This window comes from Anas acuta, chromosome 2 (genome assembly GCF_963932015.1).
Source record: "Anas acuta chromosome 2, bAnaAcu1.1, whole genome shotgun sequence".
Classification (NCBI taxonomy): domain Eukaryota; kingdom Metazoa; phylum Chordata; class Aves; order Anseriformes; family Anatidae; genus Anas; species Anas acuta.
The window spans coordinates 96394013-96419101 of NC_088980.1; the positions used below are offsets into that span (position 1 = coordinate 96394013).

Sequence of the window (25089 nt, forward strand, 5' to 3'; positions counted from 1 at the left end):
TGAAGAAATGGCTGCATCCCCTGCAAGACAGGCCAAAGTTGGCAATCTTAGATGCTCTGCAAGACACTTTCTTTGACAAGCTTCGGCGCAGTCGCTCTTTTAGTGACCTGCCATCGCTCAGGCTAAGCCCAAAGGCAGGGCTAGAGCTATATGTGAGTCCTGGTTTCTGTTTGGTGAAGGAGTCTTTCAGTCCCCGCGTGGCATCTCCGTTCCCATGCATGCTTCGTGTGTTAATCTCTGTTGCAACTCGCCTATTTTGCTGACTGATGGAAGGGGAGAACGTGACTGTGAGCCCATGCTGCTCGCATTAAATCAAAGTTCCTCTTGGTGTCTACAGGGATAATGGTCAGAAGCCAACCATCTGGGGGAGGAGAGCAGGGCAGGAGGACAAACCAACGTGGTATTTTTAAAAATGTCCTGTCGTACAAATTGATGTTAGACATTTGACGAGTAACGTGACTTTCAGCAGTAAAGGAGAGGCTGAAAGCATACCCATGTGGGGCGAAAGAAGAAATGAACCTCTGAGTATCAGTATGCTTAGGGAAAAAAAGCTGCTGGGAAAATGATGCAAGTTTTGGACGTTTTAACCCTGTGTCCTTTGCCAACATGTGAATGCCTAGATTTCCTTCCAGCAAATTGTCAGCAAAATAGAAGTTGTGTTCATCTTTGCTGTGCTTTTGTGTGAGTTTGCCACGTAGTGAAGGCTAAAAGTTGTTTCAGGACCCATCAGTGTGAAATTGCAGGCTTTGATTTATTACATTCTGGCTCCAGATAGGGTCTCGTATTTTCGCTCCTTACTGCTTTTTGCCTTTTCTCTGTTCTAAAAATTGCATAAAATAATAGAAGGATTTGTACTACAGCTCTGAGATGGTTCAAACCTGATGACAGGGAAGAAGACAGCAGAAATGTTATAACTCTCTCCGGTGTGCAGTAAGAGAGTTTTGCATGAGGCAGTACTTCATTAAAGCAAAACGTGTAGGTCAGATAGGCAGGTTGTGACACCTGCAGTGAGTTTTCCCCATAGCTCAGCCAGTTTGTGTCTCCTAAGTGATCAGTGTCCTGGTTAATACACTATCACACAATTTCTTCTGTTTCCTTTCAGAAGAAAATGATGTTGAACATGACTTTTCTGTAGCTCATGTTCAACAGCCACATGCAGAACATACTTTCAACATAAAGAAATAGCACAGCAATATCACCGTTAAAATGCCATGACACTGGAAACTTTTTGGAGCAGCCTGTTTTACAGTTTAGGGATTACTATCAGAAAATCAATACAGCAGAAATCTATAAGAGGTATGAAAATGCAGCCAAGGTAGCTTAAGTGCAACCCCAGCAAGGAGAGCTGTCCTGTAGGAAATAGGGCAGTGCCCCAGAACTGACACCAGAGTCAATCTGCTAAGAGCAGTGGTGCTTGGGGCTGTGTTCTGGGACACACTTACCAAGCTCTTGGCTTACCCTGCCCACAAAGAGATGCTGAACCCAAGCTGCCCAGCAGAACTCCTGCTGAGGTCAGGGGTTGTGACAGATGCAAGCACAAGTTGGGTTTGAAATGTTTGTGTTTTTTTTTTTTTTCCATCTCTCAAGTCTTGAATGCTTCTCAAATCTTTTTGTCCCACCTGGAAACATAGTATTATTTTTTCTCTTTCCAGTTAGACACACAAAAAAAAACATTTTCTCTTTCTCAATTATCCTTTCAGTCAAACTTGCCAGATGACGTCTTTGAAAATGGCACGGCAACCACTGAGAAGCGGCCTCTTTCCTTCACTTTTGGTGACCTGCCTTATGAAGACCACATGCCCCCTGCCAACTCACCGGGGTCCTCTTCTGCTCATGTCAGCTCCAGCCCCGATATCGCCGCCACCCCCACCCAGCGCCGAGCTCTCAAGCCTTCCTCCAAGAGCTCAAGCCCAGACTGCAGCAGCAGTGACTCCCGCAGAGACTCTGTCCCCGAACCTAAGGACCGGCCATCACAGGGAGAGGCAGCAGTGGTGGAGAACAAGGCCGTCCCCAGGGCGGCTTCTGAAGTTTGCCGAAAACCCTCTGACACTGGGAGTGATCGTGTCTTTATAGAGACAAACGTCCCAGTGTCCCTCCTGCAGGAGACAGATGAAGGTTCAGAGCTGAAGCCGGTGGAGCTGGATACCTATGAGGGCAACATCACGAAGCAGCTGGTAAAAAGGCTGACGTCCGTAGAGGTGCCCTTGACCCTGGAGAGGTTGCCGTGTGAGGGATCCATCAGTGGGGAGTCAGAAGGCTACAAGTCTTATCTGGATGGAAGCATTGAAGAAGCCTTGCAAGGGCTTCTCTTAGCTCTTGAGCCACACAAAGAGCAGTATAAAGAGTTTCAGGACCTGGATCAGGAAGTGATGCATCTGGATGACATCCTAAAAGTGAGTACGTTTTCAGAAAATACTACCCTAAAGAAAATCTGAGCAGGGTAGAATCTCCTCCCATTCCTCGCAAACATCAAAGTAGACGTTTTGGAGACCAGTAAAATACCTCAGTAGCGATAGATCTGCTCCTCTTGGAGCATCCCTTCACAGTGTTGTGTTTTTAAACTCGTGTCTGCAATGTACTGGCTATAGCCTTTTATCCTCAAGCAATGGATTTTTTACTTTACTGGAAACCCGGGGGAAAGAGAAAAAGGCACCATGGCAGAAGGTTAGTTAAATTATTCCCTTCTCTGAAGAAACCACTTGAGAACCTGTTGCCTGTGCCATACTGGCAATCAGATTGTAGCCAATCTTCTGCCTTTAAAATCTACGGGTCACATCCTTGGTGGGTGTAGCTTGACATACTACCCCTGAACTTATGTAGAGCTGTGCAAATCTACACCAGCTGAGGATCAGGCCTTGTAACTGTAGAAGCCGAATTTTCTAAATTGCCAAACCGATTTAGACGTACAAGTCCCACTGAACGTTGCCATTCCTACCTTGCCTACATTTTTTTGCAAGCCTTTTCCTTTTTTCCCCATCCGTTTTTAAAGTGAGAGACATCCTGTCTTTATACCCAAATATGTTGAAGAAAGAAGTAGAGGGTTTTGCATGTGTGTTGATAATGTTTACTGCCAATCACTGTGACTCATATCTCCCCCATGAATAATAACTCACGATGCAGTACTGTGCAGAGAGTGTTATATGGGAAATAATCATTTCAAATGCTTCATATTCATATGCAAGTTGGTCTGCTAGTCATTTAAACCTCATCACTTAAAAACATGGCTGAAGAGAAAGGAGAGAAGCATTTATCTTTTTACAAAAAGAAAAAAAAAAACAACTTTGTTAACATTTTTGTTTCCATCAGTGTTTGCAGCTGTATGGTACTTCCCCAGGTTGTTTATTTTTTCTGACAACCTGCAGCCCCTGATCTTTGCTCTATACCCCAGTAAGCTCAAGCAGGCAAAGCTACCATTGCTATTATTTTTTAACATCGTGACTGCTCTGGAGCTTGAACAAAAGAGGTCAGCTGTCCAAACAGCAGAGGGACAACAGAGACTGTTCATTCACATTCCTTTTATCAGAAGCTACAAAGGGATGGACACAGGATGGGGGGAGAGGGAGGACAGACATGTGCAGGCAGAAATCCTGCACGCCAGACATGGCCACTTCTTCCAGATCTACTCTCTGCATGTGGCGTATTGACCAGCTTGCAAACCAACACTCGGCATCCCCAGCAGCTGCGCTGGGCTCCCCGTGCCAAAAGGTGGAGCTGGAATCCAGCTGCAGCTGAAGAAAGCCCTCTTGGCCGTGTCAGATGGGCACAGAAAATGAGAAGCCCACATATCGCTGTTTGCCCTTGCCTGAAGAAGCTGCACTGCCAGCCCCAAAATGAACAGTAGCTGAAGCCATCCGTGCTGCAGGGTAGGTGGGATACAACCCCTACAGAGGTGCCATGGAGTATGTTTGATCAGTTAAAGACTGTGTGGCCAGTTTAGGGCATCAAGTATTGTAAATGCTAGCATACAATTTGTGCATACAAATTAAAAACAAAACTCCAAGCCTAGGGTAGCTGAGCCTGAACTCGGAGGCCAACTTGATTTTTTTTTAACAAAACAAAGCAAAGTCCTGGCTCTTACTCGGGACTGGAAGATGCAGCTCTGGAATTGCACCGCTGGCTCCTGGCTGTTTCTGGTCAATGGCGTGGGGCTCAAGATGTAAGAAGTCACTGCACAAACCAAGGACAGGGTGAGCCCTCAAGTTACTGACTCATCATCTGCTCCTGCAAGGTGACCTGGAAGCAAGTCCATGGGCACGTCTGGATGAATCTCCACATGGGACCAGGGCCTTTGATACTTCCCACAGCACCAGCAAGGCTGCAGTCACGTTTCTTCCCAGCAGGGAGATAGGATGGCTTCCTCCCTCTCTAGGTGCTGTTGATTCACAGGTTATGATACTGCCTTTTTCTGTCACCCAGGCATCTGATGTGTGATTGCCTTTTCCTTGATAAGCCACGTGGCTTCAACGGCCACAAAAGTCCTCTCATCCACCTGCAGATATGGGACCAAATTCATTCCTGGCTAAGCTCCGCTAGAGTTGCATCTGGAATAAATTCAATAGTGCCATTGGATATATACATATAACTCAGCTCCTGTACCTGTAACAGAAATTATGGAATGTGCCTTTCCTTTTCACCTTTCATTGCATTAACTACCGTCTCTCCTTCTGGAAGATGCTGAAAGCTGCGTCACTTGGACTCAAGATGTACTCCTTGTTTCTATAAAACACGCCAAATCTCACCTCTGAGGGTTTTCCTTTGGGGAAGAGAGGGGGTAGGATGGGGAGGGGAGGAGGAAGGGAAGGGTTTTCCAGTTCTCAGGCGTTGATTGTGTATGCTATGAATATGAAGGTTTGAAGTGAAATACCCAATAAAATGAAGTTTAAAAAATAAAATGAAGAATTTTAAAGTTTTAAGCTTTATCATTTATTTATTTATTTTTCTTTCAGTAGTAGCTAATATCTGGGGTTTTCATTGGTTCGTTCTGCCTTTGCAGTGCAAGCCAGCAGTAACCCGAAGCAGGTCCTCCAGTTTAAGTCTAACAGTTGAAAGTGCTTTAGAAAGCTTTGATTTCCTGAACACCTCTGACTTTGATGATGAGGATGGTGGTGGTGAGGAGGTTTGTAATGGTGGAGGAGGTGCAGACTCAGTATTTTCAGACACTGAGATTGAGAAGAATAGGTAAGTTTGTAGTAAGTGCCAGCTATGCTTACGCCAAACTGATACCCTAGCTCTTTGTCACTAACAGAGGATCCCGGTGCACACATTATTCAAGGAAGACCAACTAATCCTTGAGGAGTTTATAGGGTCAGAGGGTTTCCTGTGGCTGCTGTATACCAAACCTTTAGCTTCCAGGATCATTTTCTTCCTGTTCAAATATGCATAATCTGCCCCCACTTCCCCCAAACATATGGGTGAATTAAATTAAGCTGACATCAACACTGGCAGAGCCTCTTCCTTGACATAGGTTTGGACCTGGTTTTCCTTGGATGTAATTACTAATTCCTCTGTGGTTTTTCCCCCCCCTCCCTTTGTCTTTTCTCTCTAGCCGAATGAGTCTTTGCAGTGGATTAAGCTTGTCAATAACAATAACACAGGGCCAGATTTAAGCAGCATGGTGTAGGTTTCCTTTGGAATGTAAGAGTGATGACTGGTACTCTGTCCATGGCCCTGCGTGTTACCTGCCCTTCTTTCATCACTTCTGGTCTTTCTGAGGGAAAAAGAAAAAAAAAAAAAAAAGAAAAAGAAAAGAAAAAAAAAAGCTGTGTTGTTTTGTGTCGTGGTTTGCCATTGTTGTGTGACCGTAAGATGCTGTGTTTCAATCATTAAATCCTAAAAGCATGTTTGCATCCTCGGCACTGACACGAAGCCCAACAGGCACACGTGTGGCACTAGGCATGGAAAAAAAGGAAAATTCTAACTTGGTTCCCTAAAATCCCATGCTTTCTAACAAGGGAGTGATACATCTCACATCTTATCATGGCCTGTTCAAAACAGTTTTGAGTACAAACAAGCAATGACCATTCGGTTCCCATCCATCTCGCTGTGCTGTCTCCCTCCAGACTAAGACTTGGTGGGAAGAAAAACTTAGAAAATTGTGCTGCTTGCTACACTGGCACTCTGAGCTCAGTTCAGTCTGCATGGATTTAAGATCTGGCTTTAACCAGGCGCTTCAGCCTAAGTTCAACTTAAGCAAAGGAAATTTAAGTTACTGTTAAGCTAACTTGGAAGCTAACGAAAACCTTTAAGTTAAAGTAGAAGTTAAAATCCCATTTTTTCCCCTCGGGCTGATCCCCAGAAAGCGTGGATTCCTGCTTCCATTTTTAGATGCGTGTGTGACTCAGTGCAAAGATCACAAGTGCTGACACTTCTGAACTTGCAGCCAAGCACGCTTGCAGTCTGGGGACTGACCTTGGGCTTTGCATTTAAACACAGGGAGGATCATTTGTACACGACAAAGTTGGAAATAATGATTTAAAACACAGTGAGAATAGCTTGACCTTCTTACAGAAACTACTGGCAAACTCAGCTGTACACAGTGTGCCTAAAACGGCCTATGAAAACATCATGTCTCTTACTCCAGCAGTGGTTTTCCTTTCTTTTTGCAATGAGTCCTAAATTTGGCACCGGGAGGTGCCAATAGCCTCGATTCGCTCTCAGCAGCTCAGTGCTTGAGGTGGCACAAGCTGTAACGCTGCTTCGTCCTGGCCAGCGGGGGAGATGATTTATCAGCAGAAGGGTGTTTTCTCCCGGGCTCTGCACCAACGTGCGACAGCAGCCACAGGTTAAAGAGGCTCACTTGGCATTGCTCAAGGCAAACGAGCCAGGGCTCCATGGAAGCGACCTGTCCCCACCCGGCTCTGCACCCGGGCACCACTGCTCACGTGTGACATGATGTCTTCAGCACCGGGTTTCTGGCTTTCCAAGGGCTGTGTGGTCCCAGCGCGCTGCTTTCGGCTCTTCTCCCGTGCTCGTTGCCCGTCTCGCTGCGTGAGCCTGTGTCTGTCTGCCACAACAGCCGCTGGCCCCCACTGACCTCCTCCTCCCTCCGCAGTTACAGGCCGGAGCACCCCGAAGCCAGGGGCCACCTCAGCGAAGCCCTCACCGAGGACACGGGTGTCGGCACCAGCGTTGCCGGCAGCCCTCTGCCACTCACCACGGGGAACGACAGCCTCGACATCACCATAGTTAAGCACCTGCAGTATTGCACGCAGCTCATCCAGGTACCACAACAGCTCCTGTTGTTTCAGTCCCGGGCTCAGAGCTCGGAGCAGAGCTGATAAGCAAACCACGGGGCACAGGTGCTGCTGGTGCAGATCAGCAGAAGGCAGGGGCAGGCACTGCTCTGGGCAAGGAACCTCTGCTGGCTTCACCAGGGGATGCTCCTGGCCAGGAGGTTGCTCCCCAGTTTAGGTATCTCAGGTTTTCAGTAGTAAAGGAGGAGCCCGTGGCCCCACTGGCTGACCCAGCCCAGGGCTCAAAAGCCTCAAAAGCAAAACCATTTCTGCAGCATGAGGGGGAGAAGAATCTGCTCTAGATCATCCGCATGCAAAGGCCACACCACAGCAAAGGCAGCACATAGCAGTCCCTCTGGGAGATCAAAATCATCCATTCATACTCGAGACTAACTAGCACAGCCTTTTAGCAGGGTTCTTCAGAACCTAAGCACAATAAATGTGATCTTAAACCTCCAGCAAGACACTCTAGCAAGTGAGGGCATCAGGGTTTTGTTGGTGAATCAAAACGTATCACAACTTCTCTTTACAATTATTTGACTCTTCAACCTTAGATATAATTAGCTATTTTTATTTTTTTTCCCCCCAAAAGCCCACTGAAGCAGTACAGAGCAATCCTGATTCCAGTACCCTTACTGCTGAGCTGGACACTCTGCTGACCCACAAGCATGAGAAAAAGGGTGGTTTTGGCTTAAATACAAGAACATGCTGTAAATATGCAGCTGGGGGAGGCAGGCTTGAGCTTTGTCCAGATTCTGTACGAATGATACTGAAGTGGACTGCTGAAGAAAATGCAGGTGTCAGCAGCAGGGAGAAAATACCAAGCCCAGGGGAAAACACCAAGCAAATGCAGGCAGCGGGGTAGGTGATCGGAGCTGAAACAGAGCAGAGAAAGAGCAACCTGTGGCTTGCCTCCAGGCAGGTACGTCCTGGAAGTCCATGGCCTACGCTGTGTGAAAATCAGACTAATACTTCTTTCTGGCTTTAAACTTCATGATGACAGATTCCCTTAGCTTACCAGAGTGTATAAATCAGAAATTATGCAAATGGGTACTCAGGTGTCTGGATCTGGACACAGATGTTAAAAGTAGAAGTGACAGTGCACATCAACCAGGACCATAAAATACCACAGAAATTAGAAACATTTGAGATTAAGGAGATCCTATTAATCCAGGCAATGAATTTGCCTTTGCGCTTCTTTAGGTAGCAGGTGTTTTGGAGGATTTGTTCTGAGGTTTCAATGACTCCTGTTCTTCCTTTCCCACTTGTCTCCATCAGCAAATTGTGTTCTCCAGCAAAACACCATTTGTGGCAAGAGACCTCCTGGATAAGCTGTCTAGGCAGATCCTCGTGATGGAGAACATTGCAGAGATCAGCACTGAGAACTTGGGAAACATCACCTCCCTTACCGACGGTAAGAGACAAGTCAGGGGATTTCCTCTGGAAAGGCTTTGTTTGGGCATGTGTGCCTGAGGAAATAATCACTGCACAGAGCTCGCTGTGACTGGGGGAAATGCCACCACAGCAAGGGACATCTCACAGCTACAAACAGAAGCAGCAGTCACCAAAGTTGATCTTATTCTGTCTTAAGCATGGCTATCCAGAAATAAATATCCTGCTTGATATGCACGGGTAATTGCTGCAGTGGGGTGGGGATGCTGCCACCTCTGTAGAGCCAAATTTGACCTCCACCTCTCTTTCCTGAGGAAAGATTGGGTCTGCCTTGTTCCATCAAAGTCATAATACAATTCCTCAAACGGTTTATCCCAAAGACTATTTTTAGCCATCTCTGTGGAGAACTATTTAGATATTTGTGTTGTTCTTGCATTTATTTTAATACCTTGGAAGAGTTTGGCAAACACTTAGTTATTCACCCTCATAAGCACTCTGGCAGGGTGGGTAAATATACCACGGTGTATTTACTTCATCAGAAAATTAAGGTAAAATTGAGTGACTTACCCAAGGCCACAGAGCAACGCTAGGACAAGGGCCAGCCTCATGCAGACCATTTTTATTCCCTAGTATTTCCCCTCATATTTCACGGTATTTAAAAGGATGAGACATCAGTGCCCAGAACTGGATCAGGAGCACATTTTCTCACATATTCCTGTGGGAAAAGGAAACAACGCATTACAAACTTGGGGTCAGCATGTGACCACTCTCAGTGAAGGTAAAGACACAGGGTGATCTACCAGTGGGATGGGGTGGATTTCCTCCACTCCTATCACCTTTTCTATTTAGGATGGCAGTGCTCCCAGCACATCTGTGTTTCATGGTTCATTTTGTTTTCTCCTGCAGCCATCCCAGAGTTCCACAAGAAGCTGTCGCTGCTGGCTTTCTGGATGAAATGTACCGGTCCTTCAGGAGTGTATCACACATCTGCAGACAAGATGATGAAGCAGCTGGATATTAATTTTGCCACCACTGTGAATGAGGAATGTCCAGGGCTTGCAGAAACAGGTACCACCTGCTGAAAAAAAATAAATATACATATATATATTATCTGTCACCAAAATGGAGAACAGTTGCATACTGGGCTTTACTCAGCTGTCAGTGCTTTCTTTTCCAACCCCTTGAGGTCTGTTTGGGCATGGCTCCAAGATCTCATTTGAAAACTAATGCAAAGACTCTTGAAAGAGTTTAGGCCTGAAATAATCAGATCAGAATAGGAGAAAAGGGTAAAAACATCATTTTAAGGTTTATCAGGTATTAGGAAAGCATATTCCCAAATACAGATTTGTAAGTGATACCATGACATAGGAATCCTCTCACTTAATCCTATTTATGTCCATGCCCCATTACATTTCACTGGGATGAAATTTATACGCATTCAAGTATGTCTACCTGATGATAGGTTGCTGTTTGGGGTGGGATGTACCACATTTTGATCTCCAGCTATGTTGACCAGCTCTCCCTGGGCTGGAACAGGGGTGACTTGCTCAGAGGTGGGCATGTGCCCACCCAGGGCAGTGATTCCCTCCCTGCAGCTCTCCAGGACGGTGTCTGAGGCTAGCTTTCTGCATGCCACACACTCAGGCAGGAATGCCAGCAGCTTTGTTCTCACTAACCTGTCTTTCTGTCCCTGTCTGCCTGCAGTTTTCCGCATCCTGGTGTCTCAGATCCTGGACCGGACCGAGCCCGTCCTCTACTCCACCATGTCGTCGGAGATCATCACCGTCTTTCAGTATTACAACTACTTTGCAAGCCACAGCGTTAATGATCTCGGAAGCTACTTGCTGCAGCTTGCAAAAGAAGGTAGGGTATACAAAATACAGCGTCTAACAGGGAACAAATACATTGACATCCTTCTGTGCTCAGCACAAAACAGTTCAGGCCTGAGGGTGATTTTAGAAAAGAGGGAGGAAAGGGGGCAAGGAAGTGTAGACTGCAATTCCTGGCAAACCAGGTTTTCTTCTTTTCGAGTTGAGAGGCAGTTTGGGCAACCTTGCCTAGTTTTCCCTTTTATTTGGGCACACTGGAGAGCTTGTTATCAAAAGCCTGGAAGGAAAAAGGCACTTCAGCCCACTCCTAAGACACATTAGTCCTGGCTTTTGGTGGGAGACATCAGTCCCCTAGGAAAAACTCTCACAAAGATGCCCTGGAAGTCAGTACATTAGCTAGGATATTGGGTTTCCCGTGTTCTGGTGAGGATTTAAGTGCCATAGCATTGCATCTAGCCCACCTATTCATACCCTCCTTCAAGAATGTGAGAGAAACCGTCCTAAACTAAAGCCCAGACGGTTCCCTGTGCAGACACACCACAATGCTGCAATGCTCACATGGGGATTTTTCATCTGTATTTTGTGTGTGTAGTAAAAACTGAGGATTTATGGTGGGGAAAGGAACAATCTGAAATACTGAAAGGATAAAAATAGTAACAAAGACCTTCCTCTTGCACTTCTAGCCTCTGTGGTTCAGATGCTGCAGTCTGTGAAAGATGGAAAACTGCATCAAAACGTGGCCAAAATAAATTCCAATAACCTCCCACCACAGCAAGAAGTTCTGAGAGCTTTGGCTTTACTTCTCAATGAAAATAAAAATGAAGTCAGTGAGACTGTGGCGTCACTTCTGACAGCTACTGCAGAAAACAAGCACTTCAGGGAGAAGGTAAGTGGCAGAAAATCACCGATCACACAAGGGACCAGTATAATCATGATTTTTTTTTTTCTCCTTGTGTGTCTCAAATGCCTACATATATAAAATAATTGCTCCAAGCCTGATTTAAACTGATCCAGAGGGATTTCCCACCTAATTCTTCTGCAAATAGGCAGGTTTATTTCTGTCATTATGTCAGTCTGCTTCTACCTGTCATTATACTAAACAGGTACCAAACCAAAATTGTGCACATACAAATGCTGCAGTCTCCATCTGTCTTCCACACTCCAACATTTCTGCTGTCCTGTCTCAGACTTGGCTTCATGGCAAGGCTCCAGCATCATCAATGCACAAGGACGTAGGTTTCAGGGTTGTTTTTTTTTTTCCCAGAGGAGTCTGGCATCTATGGGATCTTCCACCTAAGACTGGAGTCTAGCACAGATACTGAAGGCAACAAGCAGGGCCAGACTAAACACGGAAATTAAAGAGATGGGAGAAGAGGAATAAGAAGGAGTTAGGGGTTGATTTCTACCTGTTCGTGGCAGACCTTTCTCTACTATCCTCTTGTTCCTTGTCAGGAGAGAGGGACAGGAAGGGCAGTTGGAAGAGGAAAGGTGGCAGAAGGAAGGCACAGGGAAGAGAAAAAGGGAGCTCACCCTTTGCTGCTCTTCTCTGTCACTCCAGTCCAATTTTTGCTTGCCTTCCTACTTCATTTTCCATTTTTGCAGCCTCTTGATATCTCATGCCATCCTTCCAACTCCCATGTTCATGGAGGCAGCATCTGGGGGAAAAACAACCTTCTCCTGGAATGGATGTATGTAGCTGATAGATGGTTCACAGCCTATGGGAAAGACCACAAAGCGCCTTGTATGAAGGCATTATGCACCCAGCTGCCAACAAGTTCAGCTGCTCATGTGTTTTTTTTGCTCAGCAAGTTAGTAATTTTTAGGGCCAGGGAGTAAAGTGGTCTAGCGGCTCTTGCCAACCTTGTAATAGTTTCTTTCAGTCCCTCGGGCTGAGTCCCATCTCAGCCTTTTCTTCACTACCCCTGCATTAGAAAGACCAACTCAAGGGTCAGCTCCTGGGCTGTTCAGACCTCAGGTCCCACTTGCTCTTTACCGACTCATGGTAGAAAGGCCCTCAGGGGTGCCAGACTGTGCTTCTCATGGATGTGAATGTTTACTCATCAAAAACTGGCCCAAGACAACACATTCCCAAGGAGCCATAATGAGTGGCCTGGCCTGGAGCCCCTGTAGGGAGTTACCCATCACCTTGCCTGCAACCAGGGCTGTGTCTTGGTCCCACATGCACACCGTCAGGAGAAGGGCAGCAAGCCCTCTCTGTCCATCAGGGTAGCAATGCCTCCAGCCTGCTGCCCCACGCAGCCACATTTTCATGGTTACTCTTCTTTATCTGTTTCCAGGCCTTGATTTATTACTGTGAAGCCCTAACCCAGCCCAACCTCCAGCTGCAGAAGGCAGCTTGCCTGGCTCTAAGATACCTCAAGGTAAGAGACAAGGGATTCGGTTGTGGCACTTGGTGTTACTTTAACAAAAGGACAACAGAGAGGTGCAAATGACAAACTAGAAATTGCAATAGCAACTGCCAGAACCGATACTGTCCAATACATAATCCGATATTGAGCATATGTGAAAACCTATTTTTCTTGAACAAGATGCTATCAGGAGTCTCTCAGAGGCGATGATAAGGGGCATTACACCTCTGCTGCATACAGGGTGCAGTGGTGCTTTTTGGTCTCTCAGGAGAAGGCAGACTAAGAGTCAGTGGTGGAAATGGGAACCAGAGATAAAACTTGAGCAGTGTGTCTCAGTGCATCTTGAACAGTGAGAATTTATTTATTTTTATTTCCAATTACTGGGAAAAATACTGCTCAGGGAACAGACCTTCATCTTCTGGGATCTTCAGAAAAAAAAAGAAAAAAGAAAAAAGAAAAAAAAAAAAAAGCTGAAGCCTTCCAAGAAGATATCACTACCTGTGAAGGCTACAACTGATAGGTGCCTACCACCCATGTAGATGAGCTAACCCAATTGCAGTCTCATCCTCAGCACAGAAATCAAACAGATCAACCATGCATGATGCCAGCCTCCATCTCCAAGGGGTTTTGCAGATCACAGCACGCTCTGTGTTGCTTGGCTCCATCATTAACTTCAGTATAAAGGTGCAGTCACCACTATGCAGTCAGTGCAGACTTGCCTTTAGTCAAGCACGGGTATCTAGGTTCAATACAGGGTGATGAGATCTAAGGGCTGTGGTAGATAATAAGTCTTGATTGGGAGCATTGCAGAACCCACCTATGGCTCTTGGATCAACACAGATACTGACTGTAGCTGAGAGGTGCTCCCACATGGCACGCCACCTGGCCTTCCCTTTCACTCAGCACTGTTCCTGTCATATTAAATATCATGTCTAGAGACACCATGACAGCTGCACTCTCCGAAGGCCTAACATTTTTGTCGCAGAGCAGAACAGGATCATTCCTTGCTTTCTTCCCCAAAGAACAGAGAAATGGCAAAAATGTGGAAACGTTGGTCAGCACCGGTGTCAGTGAGGAGCCTACAGAAATACTCAAGTGACTTGGCTGGCTGGCCAAAATGTTGCTATAGACACAGTTACGCTGGTGAGAACAGGCTTCTCAGACCTCCAGGCTTGCCATGCTCAGTGTGAAACATCCCCTTGTTGCCTCTCTCCCATCCTTCCCACTGCCATACTCGTACCTTGGCACATTTATGGCCTTGTTCCATAGCCTCTCACCCAGGCAGAAGTGTCAGATGTGGCTGCTCAGTGATACTTACAGTTGTAGAGCAAAGGGTAGAAAATTTAGTTTGCACTGACAGTAGAAAATATGCCTTCTCCTAGATGTCCATCCTCAGGGGAACCCCTAAAAACTGCATTCCCCGTGTTCCCAACAAGGCCATCCTCTAGCATGAGGCTTGAAACATGGAGGTTCCCATGTTGGTTTTGGAAAAAAGGTGAACATGCAGAGTTTGGTGCTCCAGCAGCTTCCTCCTACACAATTTCCTGGCCAAAGCTGGTGGAGCAAGAGACCTCATCCTACATGAAGAGGGAGAAAGCAGGGGGGTGGGGATGCTGTCATGAAGTTTGGTCTGTACCAGTGTCTGGCAAACCTTTTTAAGATGAGCCCAAGGATGCGAGATGGCATTTGCATATGCATAGAGAGTAGGAAAGGAAACGCAGAGGTATAACCAATTCTTCTACACAACGTTCTTAAATTAAAACACATTGTAATATGTAGTGTTAATATGGTTCTCTTTCCAATTTCCAGGCTACTGAGAGTATTAAAATGCTGGTCACGCTCTGCCAGTCTGACAATGAAGACATCAGGAAAGTTGCATCTGAAACCCTGCTCTCACTTGGTGAGTTGCCTGCTTTAGAGCAGTACTTCATTTTCTTTTCTGACTGAGCAGCATGTAAGATGCCTGCAAGACACAAGTGCGAGATTCTAAAATGAAAAAATGTGTTACCTAGAAACTTAAACAAGTTTAAAATATATGTTCTTATAAGTTGTTCATTCTGGAAATCATGAAAATGAAGCAAAAGGAAAGAAATTGAGCTGTCTGACTCTGGAGGAGGAAGTAGAAAAGGAAAAATAGCAAAGGAGAAGTTGACAAAAGAAATACTTCACAGTTAATTTGAAAAACAAGATTAAATATTCCACACAACACATTTATTAAGGAAAACTGTACAAGGAAAGAGAGTGACTGGCCTGTTTTTATACCTCCTTATATCCTACATGTAATTGATGTCTCTCTGAGGTATACCACGGCCTCCTTTCACATTCATCCTGGAAATCACATAGGTACTGTGATTGTGTTGGATGCCCTGTTAGTTCCGCAAGCAGCAGTGATGCAGTGATTGCTAACCCAGAAATGCTGTGCTGATGTAGAAGAGCAGCATCTGTGTCCCACGTCTCATATGGAGATGTGGTTAGAGCCGCTTCTTTAAAGTGCCAGGAAGCGAGAAGTGGATAAACTTTATATTGTCTAAATTAGAAGCAGATAAACAACATCCGCCTCAAGCACATTGCAGCTGCAGCTGAGCACTGTAGGTCATTTAGTAAGACAAGTTTACAGATACTGCCATCTAATCATACAAGCCACAGCTGCTTCTGTTTTGCTCTGAATAAAATAAGCAAATGAGAAGAGCAAATTAAGGAGTAATTTGAACATTATTTTTTCCAAGTAACCTTTATGTAACACCTTGAGAATCACGCTTAATTTTTCCAATTAATTTCTGAAATTGCCTTCAACAATATAACAAATTTTAAGAAGGGAAAGCAGTCGGTATATTCTAACAGCAGAGAATCCAGTAGTTTAAATGCTGTATGGCAATGACACAGCATGCTATTATGCTTTAACGTTTTGTGTTCAGGTGAAGATGGGAGACTGGCATACGAACAGCTGGACAAATTCCCCCGGGAATTTGTCAAAGTTGGAAGTCGACGTGGAACTGAAGCTACCACAGGTTTTTAGGTGGAAAAAGAACCTGCCTGAGCTTAACAGTCGTGAAGTAATTTAGCACGTGAAGTAGAAGGAATACTTTGAAGAACTCTGTGAGAATGTCCCAAAATGTAGCAATTCACATCTTTGAGGAGAAGCAAAATCTAAAATCCAGCTGAAGAGTTCCTAGTGGCTCCTCTTCGCAGCTTATGATGGAACAGTTGGATGCTGAGGAACCATACTTTCTTGACTGATTTGTAGTAACGTAATTGCAGTTATTCAGCAAACTTCTGTGGGTTTTTAGAATCCGGCATCTTCATATATTTTACTGGGTATTATATTTACTTTCTTGAAGTTGTTGTGAAAGCTTGAGACGTGATATATATCTGAAATGGACTAGTAGGAGGCTACGTGAGCAGAACTACAAAGCAGCTTTCTCTGCAACTCCGAGCCAAGCATATCCTGCCTCACAGTGTCCCCAGCAACACTCCAGTGGCCCACAACACCACTTTGCTGTCTCAGTCCTGAAATATAGAGCAAGTTTTTTTTTTTTTTTAAGTTTTGCCTCCAGAAACAGTGTGATGTAAACCCCTGAAGGTGTCACTTTAGTGACTCATTCTAAATGCCCCTACTGGTCTTTTATTTCCTTTCTCTTGCCCTCCAGCAACGAACCATTATTAATCCAGAGATTTCTGAGGGGGATCAAACAACCACGTAGGTTTTGAAAAACTAAATGAAAAGGTGAAGTGCATTTATTTATTTCCAAGAAGTAGTGAGTACAGCTAATTGTACAAGTCCCCACAGCCATTCTGTCCTGCAAGTTGCAAGCAGGATTGGATTTCATACACTCTAATTAGCGGAGGATAGCTTCTATAGAGCGATTTCAATATAAAGAACTGGAACAAACTAAAGTGGACCTTGGAGGCAGTAATAAACAGTGTGAACTGAATGCATTTGCTCCCTTCACTGCAAGAAAGAAAGACAGTGCTTCAAGCTGTTGATTATAAGCCTTAAGATAACAGAGGAGGTAAATAGGATTTAACAGAAGAGTGTTCCTGTACTGTGTTCATTATGCATGAAATGCTATTTAGGTGTCAATTAAAGTATCCAAATTTGCATAGACTACATAGAAAAGATTGCAAACAATTCACATCAAAAGGAAGCCTTGTGCGCCAAACACATTGGCAGGCAGAGTTTGTTTTGGGTTTTGTTGTTGGTTTTTGTTTTTGTTTTTTTTTTAACTGTGAATGTTACAACAATGTACATATCTGTATATTTATAAATATATATATTCTTCCTTTAATTAAAAAAGTACGTTTTGTACAGTTCAAAATGCTTACTTGTTTACTGAGGCATAGCGACTCTTTATACAGAAGGTGAAACAACCATGTTCTGGGTTTTGTACCACACTTGTCCCATCAGCTGAATTCTTCCAAGGTGTTCTTTTGTACTGACTTTTTTTTTTTTTTTGCCTTTAGTTTTGTGGCATTTGTACTCACCTTATTTCCTATCACATTTAAGTTATAATAAAGATTATTTTTTAAGTACTAAGCACATCATTCCATATGTATAGTCCCTCATTCTACCAGCAGCCTCTCCTCATAAAAAAAAAAAGCTCATGTAAAGCTCATGTAACCATCAAACTATCGTGGAGATCACCTCCAATCCTCAGTAGTAACTACCTACTTGGAACTGGATTTGGGACAAACCCAAAGTTTTTGTCATATATTAAAGGAAAAGGCCTGTAAGGAATACTTGTCTTTTCTTTTCGAGCCTGATAACCCCAGGATTTTATAATACAAAAAAAGGTAGCTATATTATACAAAGTCAACCGCTAGACTTCCTACAATGTAGGAACTTTGTTTTATAACATATCAATGTTAAGACTTGGAAGAACATTAAGATCTGACAAAACAATAAAAATTAGAGCAAGTGAACAATACACATAGCAAAGATCCCTGTATGAGGGATCTGCATCTTCTTGAGCAGTGGGAGAAATGGTGCAATACTGGCTTATGCTTTAGTATGCAGAAGTAGTGCACTTTCATTTTTCTGCTGGCCAAGGGAAGGTAAGTGGCAAACTGATTTAGAAAATTAAAGAGAGACAAACCAGAAAGGTAGGGAAAATAGAGGGATGAAACAATAGTGAAAGTGACTGCTTAGTTGTACCTCTGAGGTGAAGCAAAGCACATTAAAAAAAAGCAAGTTTTAAATTAAAATGGTACTTTGGAAGCAAGGTGAAGACTGTGTCCTCTCAATGTTCCTTCTCCAATTGTATCACATGTCTGTGCACACCCTTGCTCCCATCCCAGAGCATCAGCAAGAAGCATACTGTTTAGAGCAAAACGTGGAATATTCTTATATTCCCATATCACACAAAAGTTCCTACAATATATAACACCTACCAAAAACCTTGCTTGGTTATAGTTTTTACATCACAGAGCAGAACATAATTTTGCTAAGGGAAAAGCAATGAAGTCGTCAGACCACAGGTACTGCATTCCGAACCACTGCTTAGTTAGATGAGCTTACTTTCAAGTAAACACTAGCACCCAAAATTTCTAGGTACTTCTAGTTTAAGTTCATAGCAAAACAACTGTGTGTCATTCAAGATACTTACCAAGGAAGGTTAACAAAAACAGGCTCCAAGCTTTGACTGATTATGCTTTCCCTCCTACACAAAATGAGACCTATCGGACAGAACGTGATCCTTTTCACCTTCAGAAAATTTTGGAATATGGCACAGATCTGAGGAACACACGACTGCCTGTAGAACAAAGAGCCAAAGCTGTAGAGAGCATAGGGTTACTCATATATACGGGTACTAAGTCAAACAGAGCTTATAATATGTTTGACCTACTTTTTCTTCATTTCAAATTGAGTTTATTAATGTAAAGCTGATCCACTACACCCTTCTAACCATTAAAAAAAACAAAACATATATATATATAAACACACACAGCTCACACAAAACTGGCAGGAGCAAATTGTGCTCTCAAAACCAATGTGGAAATTCACAAAAATTTGAGTGGAAGTGTTTAGTTCCTGTTGTGGTACCTGACAGTTGTCACTGTTAAATCTGGCACACAGATGTACAAATGCTAAATTTCATGTTGAGTACTAGCACTGTTTTAGGAAAAAGGTAAATAGATCAGAATCATATCCTGACATGATTCATGACAACATATGGGAAAAAACAAACAAACAAACACCACACTGCAAACAAAACCAAACAAATCCCAGAAGTTTCTCCCCTCAGTGCTACGAACTCCTGAAAAAGTGAGCCTTAAACCTTCCAAAACATGAAGGCAAATAGAAAAGAACAAACCCTTACATTTGTCTCATAACTTCTGTGTTCTTAAGCTCCCAGAGCTCACAATGTTGCCTTTTCCTAAGGCATTAATGCAAGAGCTCTCCTCTTTCCAGTGAAAAAAGCCCAAATGCAGAGAGGTGAATGTTAACAAGACAGACACTTCCCAACTAGCAAAGAGCGAGCTGGCAAGCAGTAATTACAAAACCTCTTTCTTAGGGCTGCAGCTGGTTGACTAACAAATTTAAAGGTCCCGGCCACCCCAGAAAAGTAGGTTAGGAAAGAGTTGCTGTACCAAAATAACTCAGCAGTGGTGGAGTCTGAAAAGCTTGCCAGGAAAAGTGTACTCAGGAAAATGGGTTTGCCTGACATTTTTGTTGGTGGCTTATTCGTGCTATTTTGTCCTTCACACTATGAACTGCTGTGGCTTTCACAACCCCACCATGCTGCTATATATGGACCCCTGATGTGCAATCGTACCTGATGATAGGATCCACTGCCTTCAAATAGCTCAGATGCCGCTGAGGGTACCACAGAGGTATTGTACATTGTACCCAAGGTATCAACCCTGAACATGACTGACCACAAGAAATGGTAAATGAAGTTGTCAGAACATCCTTATTTGCTGAACTACTGTTATTATGTGAATGGAAAAAATACATTCACAGTACACAAACATGTTCTGAATTAGAAGCTGATAACAATGCAATTCAGTCGCAAGAACAGAGCACTAGTAGCACATGGGCTTGGCAGATTTTCAAACCTTCTGCTCGAAGTCTCAAACCCAGTTCTGAAACGAAAACAATCTTTGATGGCCCCTAGGGAAAAGTAAATAAATATGCAGTGTACTTGCTTGCAAAATAAATAAATAAACAAAAATCAATGATCAGCTCAGCTATTTGTGGAAAGGCTGCAACACATGACAACGCTGCAGGCACTCAGGTAAGCAATACAATGCCAAACATCAAGAATTTCAGTTGCCCAGCCAAGCAGTTATTACGGTCTAATTCACTTCTCTGTGCATTGTCTTAAATACAATGGGCATTTACACTCTAATTGTTGTTTTTGCTAAACCTGTCCTCAATTAAAGTGTTCTTCCTCACACAAACCTCCCCCAGCCCCATGTTTGCTTGCCTCTGCTAGTCCCTGCACAGCTGTTTCTTCTTGAAACATCTGAAATCTGCAAACGTCCTGACTCCCAGCGCTTCAGTCTTACATACCTGAAATTCTGTCCTCAGGACAAGCACATCTTTTTATGGAGAAGTGCCAGGACCCAGCAGATGCATCCCACATACGGGGAGCCTCAGATTCTCCAGTGAAAGACAAAATCGTGGCCGTAGCCTGTACCGTGAAAAGGGGTCAGCACACTGGTCAGGTTGCTGTACAAAAGCATCTACGACTTCTTGGAAAAATCACATTCTCCAGTTAGGTTCCAGAACTCAGACAACGTTGTTTGTAATTTAGCTGCATATGAAATTTGTTTTTAGTGAAGTTGATTTTCAGCGGTTACACAGCTGTGTTTCAATGTTACATGCGTTTCCCTACATATTTCACCAGAAATAAAAAGGTCAGAAGTTTGTAATGGAACTAGTTATAAACCCATATATAATTTCTACACCCTTGACAAATCTTTCACTCATGCATACAAAGTTTTTATACTTACTACATAAGACAATTCTACTCCATGTTTAAAAAATCCTGAGGAATATTCAAGTCAATAATTAAAACCCAACCACTTTAGAACATTTTAAACAGCGATGAGTTGCAGCAGCGCTAAGCTCCCGACAGTGTTTTTATATACCAGTATTTCTGATATTACAGGGAGATATTACTTGATCGAGGCCCAATGCATCTGTGATGGATAAAGAACACGTGTGGGTTCAGTTCCCGTAGCACCACTCATCTGACAGCTGGTCTTCTCCTGCAGCATGCTTTTTCAGGAGTTTCTGCAGCAAACTTCTGTGATCATGACCTGAAGCTAGTAACACCGTAACAGCTTTGCTTTAGAGGCTTGCAGTGCAAGCCTACTATATTATTAACTGACCCGTACATGTGTTTTTGAAATAAGATCTTCTGTTATATTTCGAGCCAAATGCTGCAATATAGGCAGAATACATGAAGGACATGCAAGATTTACTTTGCACACAGTCTATTTCAACAGAAGGAAAGGTACCCAGGGGACTGTCTTGCCTTTCTTATTTAAATACAAAGAATCAAGAAAGCTCACAATTTAAAACCAATAAACATTCTTCGTGTCCATCTTAATGGAAATAAGAAACCAGAGCCAGATCGAGATGATGCATGCAAATTCTGGATTTATGTTCTGACAGTCCTTTGTTCTAACACTAACACCTGTACCGCAGCAGTTAGCAAAGGAAAAAAGCTGCAGAAGCTGCAAACATTGCCTTGGTTGGATTGGTCTGACTGGCAAAAAAATTACGCAAGAGAGCTTTATTGTTTTCTACAGCTTTGAGAAAATGTGAAATAACTCCAGCTGTTGAAAAACAAAGCCACCTCTGAAGAACAGCTATAAGCTACAAATAACTTAAACTAAACTGCACTGCCTAAAAGGACTGTTCCAACAAGTGAAGTTTTGTGTTTCTTCACTTATTACTACTGAATCTAAGAAATAGTCACTTGAATGTATTAACCATTTCTCTTGAGCAAAAAATCAGGGTTATTCTACAAAACCGTAATCTAGTTTTTTTTTTTTTTTACTTTATTTTTGTTAAATAGAGCGTTAGTGCAAGTTAAAGGAAATACACTTGCCACTCTTTCTGCACTGTGATGGAAAGGATTATGTTTAGTCCTCCAGAGGACAATTGGAAGGTGTAATCTTTTTATGTTTCCAGGAAAACATGATGCTTTACCAGATGCCAGATTAAATGGAAGCCAGAAGGCTTCCTATAATGGTTCTGACATTCCTATTCAAATCTGTTGTGAAACATCTACCAGGTGACACCCACATGGACTGAATGATGTACTAAAGGAATCTACAGAAACCCATCTGATAGCTCCACAGGTGTTTACACACACCCTGAAGCACCCATTTTGGCAGGGCCTAATCCATAAACCCCAATCCCTGATTATTTCAGCCCCCTGGAACTCACTTGACATTAAGCTCTTCACAGGGTATTGCAATAGCCACCATCTTTTAAAGCCTGTCCAGGGAAGCCTCTGTTATTTGCAGAACTGCTCAAAGTTCACTCAGGAGTAGAAAACCTGCCTTCAATTTATCCTCCTTTCCACCTCAGCACAAGCAACTGCAAACTTTTTCCATATGGATACCAGATCAAAAGTTTAAAAGTGTGCCTTTTTTCCTTATAAACACTCACCAGTAAACATACTGCCTCATGCCTTGGTAAACACCGCAACAATACTTTGAAAACAGACACTGAGTCTCCCCTCAGAGCAGCTCTGAAGCGTAGGCTGCTTTGTCTCCATCAAGCTTTCAGCACAGCTGCTGAAAGACAGCAAGAACATCCCACCTCATCTCTTCATAAAGTGCCAAGAGGCCTTGCAGAGGGACCTCAATGCGTTGGAGAGCTGGACAATCAGCAACAGCACAAAGTTCAAAGGTAACCGCTGGGTTCTGTGCCTGGGGCAGAGCACAAGGCTGCACCAGGGTAGGTTCAGACTGGATGTTAGAATAGATTTACCATGAGGTTGGTCAAACCTTGGAAAAGGTTCCTAAAAAGGTGGCTGATACCTGGCACTGTTCAAAAGAGGTTTGAATAATGCCTTCAGTAATATGCTTTTCCTTTTGGTTAGGTCTGAAGCAGTCATGCAGTTGGCCTCCAATGGTAGTTGTAGGTCCCTTACAACCAAACTATTCTATAAAAAAAGCAAAGTAGTTCCAGAAGACTAATACATTCCACTTAAGCTCTCACACATCTTAAAAAAAAAAAAAAGGCTACTTTAAAAGGCAGAGGTAGTGTTTTATGAAGTAAATCTAATTAAACCTTAGGATCTTTTTGAGTTTTACTACCCATTATTCAGATTTTTGAAGTCTCACCAACAGCACAATTTTTATTTTTTTGCTTTTCCTTTCTCCTATCCCCCCCAAAACAATTCTGTTCTTCACAATTCCACCCAGGCCCTCCCCCCAAAGTCAGGAAACTTTCATTTACAGTAGCCGCATCAGACTTCTGAACCTGGAACTAGCCATTCCCCACTCAATGAAGATGCTTGTTTTATTAAGGTAAAGATTTATTTATCATTTTTCACATGTCATGTCAGACCAAATGGTATTTACACAACAGTTCAAAATACACAGTATTCAGACTTAAAACAAGCAATTAACTGCAGCCTGTAACAAGCTGTACAAGCAGTATTCAAATACTCACTGCTACATAATTCCAGTTAAAAACCATGATCTGTAATGCTCCCACAAGTTTCTATACCTGAAAAGTTTTAGTATATCCTTTCAAGAGGAAGACTGCAGTTAAAAAAATGCATATACACAAGCCCATTTAAGGTCATCACTCCAGCTGTCAGTACTTTGCTTCACCTGAAGTATCATCTGATACACTCTCCCTTAAACCACATGATACTTGTAATGGCCCTTCTTCAGAAGTACTGTCTGCATCATCTCCAGGGTTAAATTCTTCATTTTCTTCTTTGGATTCCTCTAAAGCCAGACTTTCCAATGTCTCAAGATTGTCAGCTTCTTGCCCTGTTAACCTCTGGAAAAATGCAAAGGACAGAAAGTACCAAGTTCACATTGAGTAGTAACCAGTGAAATACTGCATGAAGGATTGAGCAACCAAAACTAATTATATACTACAATCATTTCCCTAAAATTAAACTAACACATTCAGTTCACTTTTTAACTAGAGATAAAGTTTGTGTCTTTCAGTTATTCTAGATTTGAATGTAACTTCTAGCACTTGATTAACAAACTAAAACAAGTTCTTAACCTAGTCTGATCTTAAGGCTCAGCTCCATTGCCTTTTCTTCAACTAAAGCCTTAAATGAATGGCTTAAGGTAACTACTGAGGGACCACCAGTAAGTTACCCACTACATTAGCATCTTAAGTCATTTAATTTCTGTTAGTTTCACTAACAATCAGCACTGCCTGAAAACCAAGAAGTCAGGTGGAACAGATCAGTGGAGTCTTAGGACTAAACTAAACTAAAAAAAAAAAAATGTACTAAGTTAAAGTTAACTTGATCAAGTTTACTTCTGTCTTAATCATGTAGTTCAAAATAATCAACTTAATTACCACCTCCCTGGTCCAATTGAAATAGTCTGCCAGGCACCTAGCCTCTTATCCCAGAGGAGAGAGTTCAATCCATACAAAAACCACCATTAACACTTTCCAGGTTCCATGGCTCTGGTATTAGTCTGTCAGTTTCAGGAGCTGTTACAATCTCTTTCTGTTTCTACAGAATCAGTGACAGAGACACCTGTCCATCTATACCTTCAGAAGTTAACCTACTTTAGGTCTGCAATTTAAAGTACAAAATAAACACGCATTTTTTCATAAAACACTAGCCAATAGAATCAGCCTTAGTTAGTTTTTGCACTGAGACACAGTTGTCTTTCAAAACTTTGCTTGAGGTGCAGAAACATGCTCTCCTGGCCACTAAAAGCTTACATTTAATAAAAAGCTCTGTACAAAAAAAACTCGGTGTAAAGTATCAATTTCCTTACACGAAGATTTTTATCTATTATGCACTTGGACAGAACAGAATTTCATTAAATAAGCTTTTTAGAGTAGTCATTATTTGTTAAAATATCCTTGTTGATTTCTCACATCTTTTCCTCTACAACACTGCGTTTAAGTAGTTTACGTACCTCGATCATGCTGGTCATATAATGCACGTGTTCAGCCAGTGACATTAGCTCTTCATTTTCTTCCTTTAGGCGGGCAATTTCCCCATCTTTCTGCTCAATTTCTTTGTGCAACTGTGTTCAAAAAACAAGATGTTAAAACATAAGGACAACAGCCAGTGGTACCAGAGTTCTTTA

At 43.0% G+C, this 25089-nt stretch overlaps 2 protein-coding genes and 2 long non-coding RNA genes across 9 annotated transcripts in view; 1 reads left to right on the forward strand and 3 right to left on the reverse strand.

Annotated features, from left to right (window-relative positions):
* Positions 1–17361, forward strand: part of RIPOR2 (RHO family interacting cell polarization regulator 2) — a 59974-nt gene extending 42613 nt beyond the window's left edge. The window contains 11 exon segments of the mRNA XM_068671312.1: positions 1701–2393; positions 4994–5178; positions 7052–7220; positions 8511–8646; positions 9531–9692; positions 10329–10487; positions 11137–11339; positions 12751–12834; positions 14632–14722; positions 15738–15772; positions 15774–17361. Coding sequence (XP_068527413.1) covers positions 1701–2393; positions 4994–5178; positions 7052–7220; positions 8511–8646; positions 9531–9692; positions 10329–10487; positions 11137–11339; positions 12751–12834; positions 14632–14722; positions 15738–15772; positions 15774–15884 — 2028 coding nt within the window. The 3' untranslated portion in view covers positions 15885–17361.
* LOC137850855 (uncharacterized) lies at positions 7246–9598 on the reverse strand. Its single transcript, XR_011092844.1, has 3 exons — positions 9461–9598; positions 9192–9339; positions 7246–8107 (listed from the first exon to the last, which is right to left on the reverse strand). It is a non-coding gene; the product is annotated as an uncharacterized lncRNA (long non-coding RNA).
* LOC137850854 (uncharacterized) lies at positions 11996–22850 on the reverse strand. 3 transcript variants are annotated; one of them, XR_011092841.1, is made up of 4 exons: positions 20336–22850; positions 19596–19683; positions 18426–18572; positions 11996–12168 (listed from the first exon to the last, which is right to left on the reverse strand). It is a non-coding gene; the product is annotated as an uncharacterized lncRNA (long non-coding RNA). The 3 variants fall into 3 exon arrangements; XR_011092842.1 differs by having other exon boundaries at positions 19140–19683; XR_011092843.1 differs by lacking the exon at positions 20336–22850 and having other exon boundaries at positions 19140–20323.
* A 453-nt stretch (positions 22851–23303) lies between these two features.
* Positions 23304–25089, reverse strand: part of GMNN (geminin DNA replication inhibitor) — a 224447-nt gene continuing 222661 nt past the window's right edge. For all 4 annotated transcript variants that reach the window (XM_068671321.1, XM_068671320.1, XM_068671318.1 and 1 more), the window contains exons 6-7: positions 24916–25026; positions 23304–23800 (exon numbers count right to left, since the gene is read on the reverse strand). In XM_068671321.1, the coding sequence (XP_068527422.1) occupies positions 23609–23800; positions 24916–25026 (303 nt within the window). In that variant the 3' untranslated portion in view covers positions 23304–23608. The remainder of the gene's footprint in view (positions 23801–24915; positions 25027–25089) is intronic.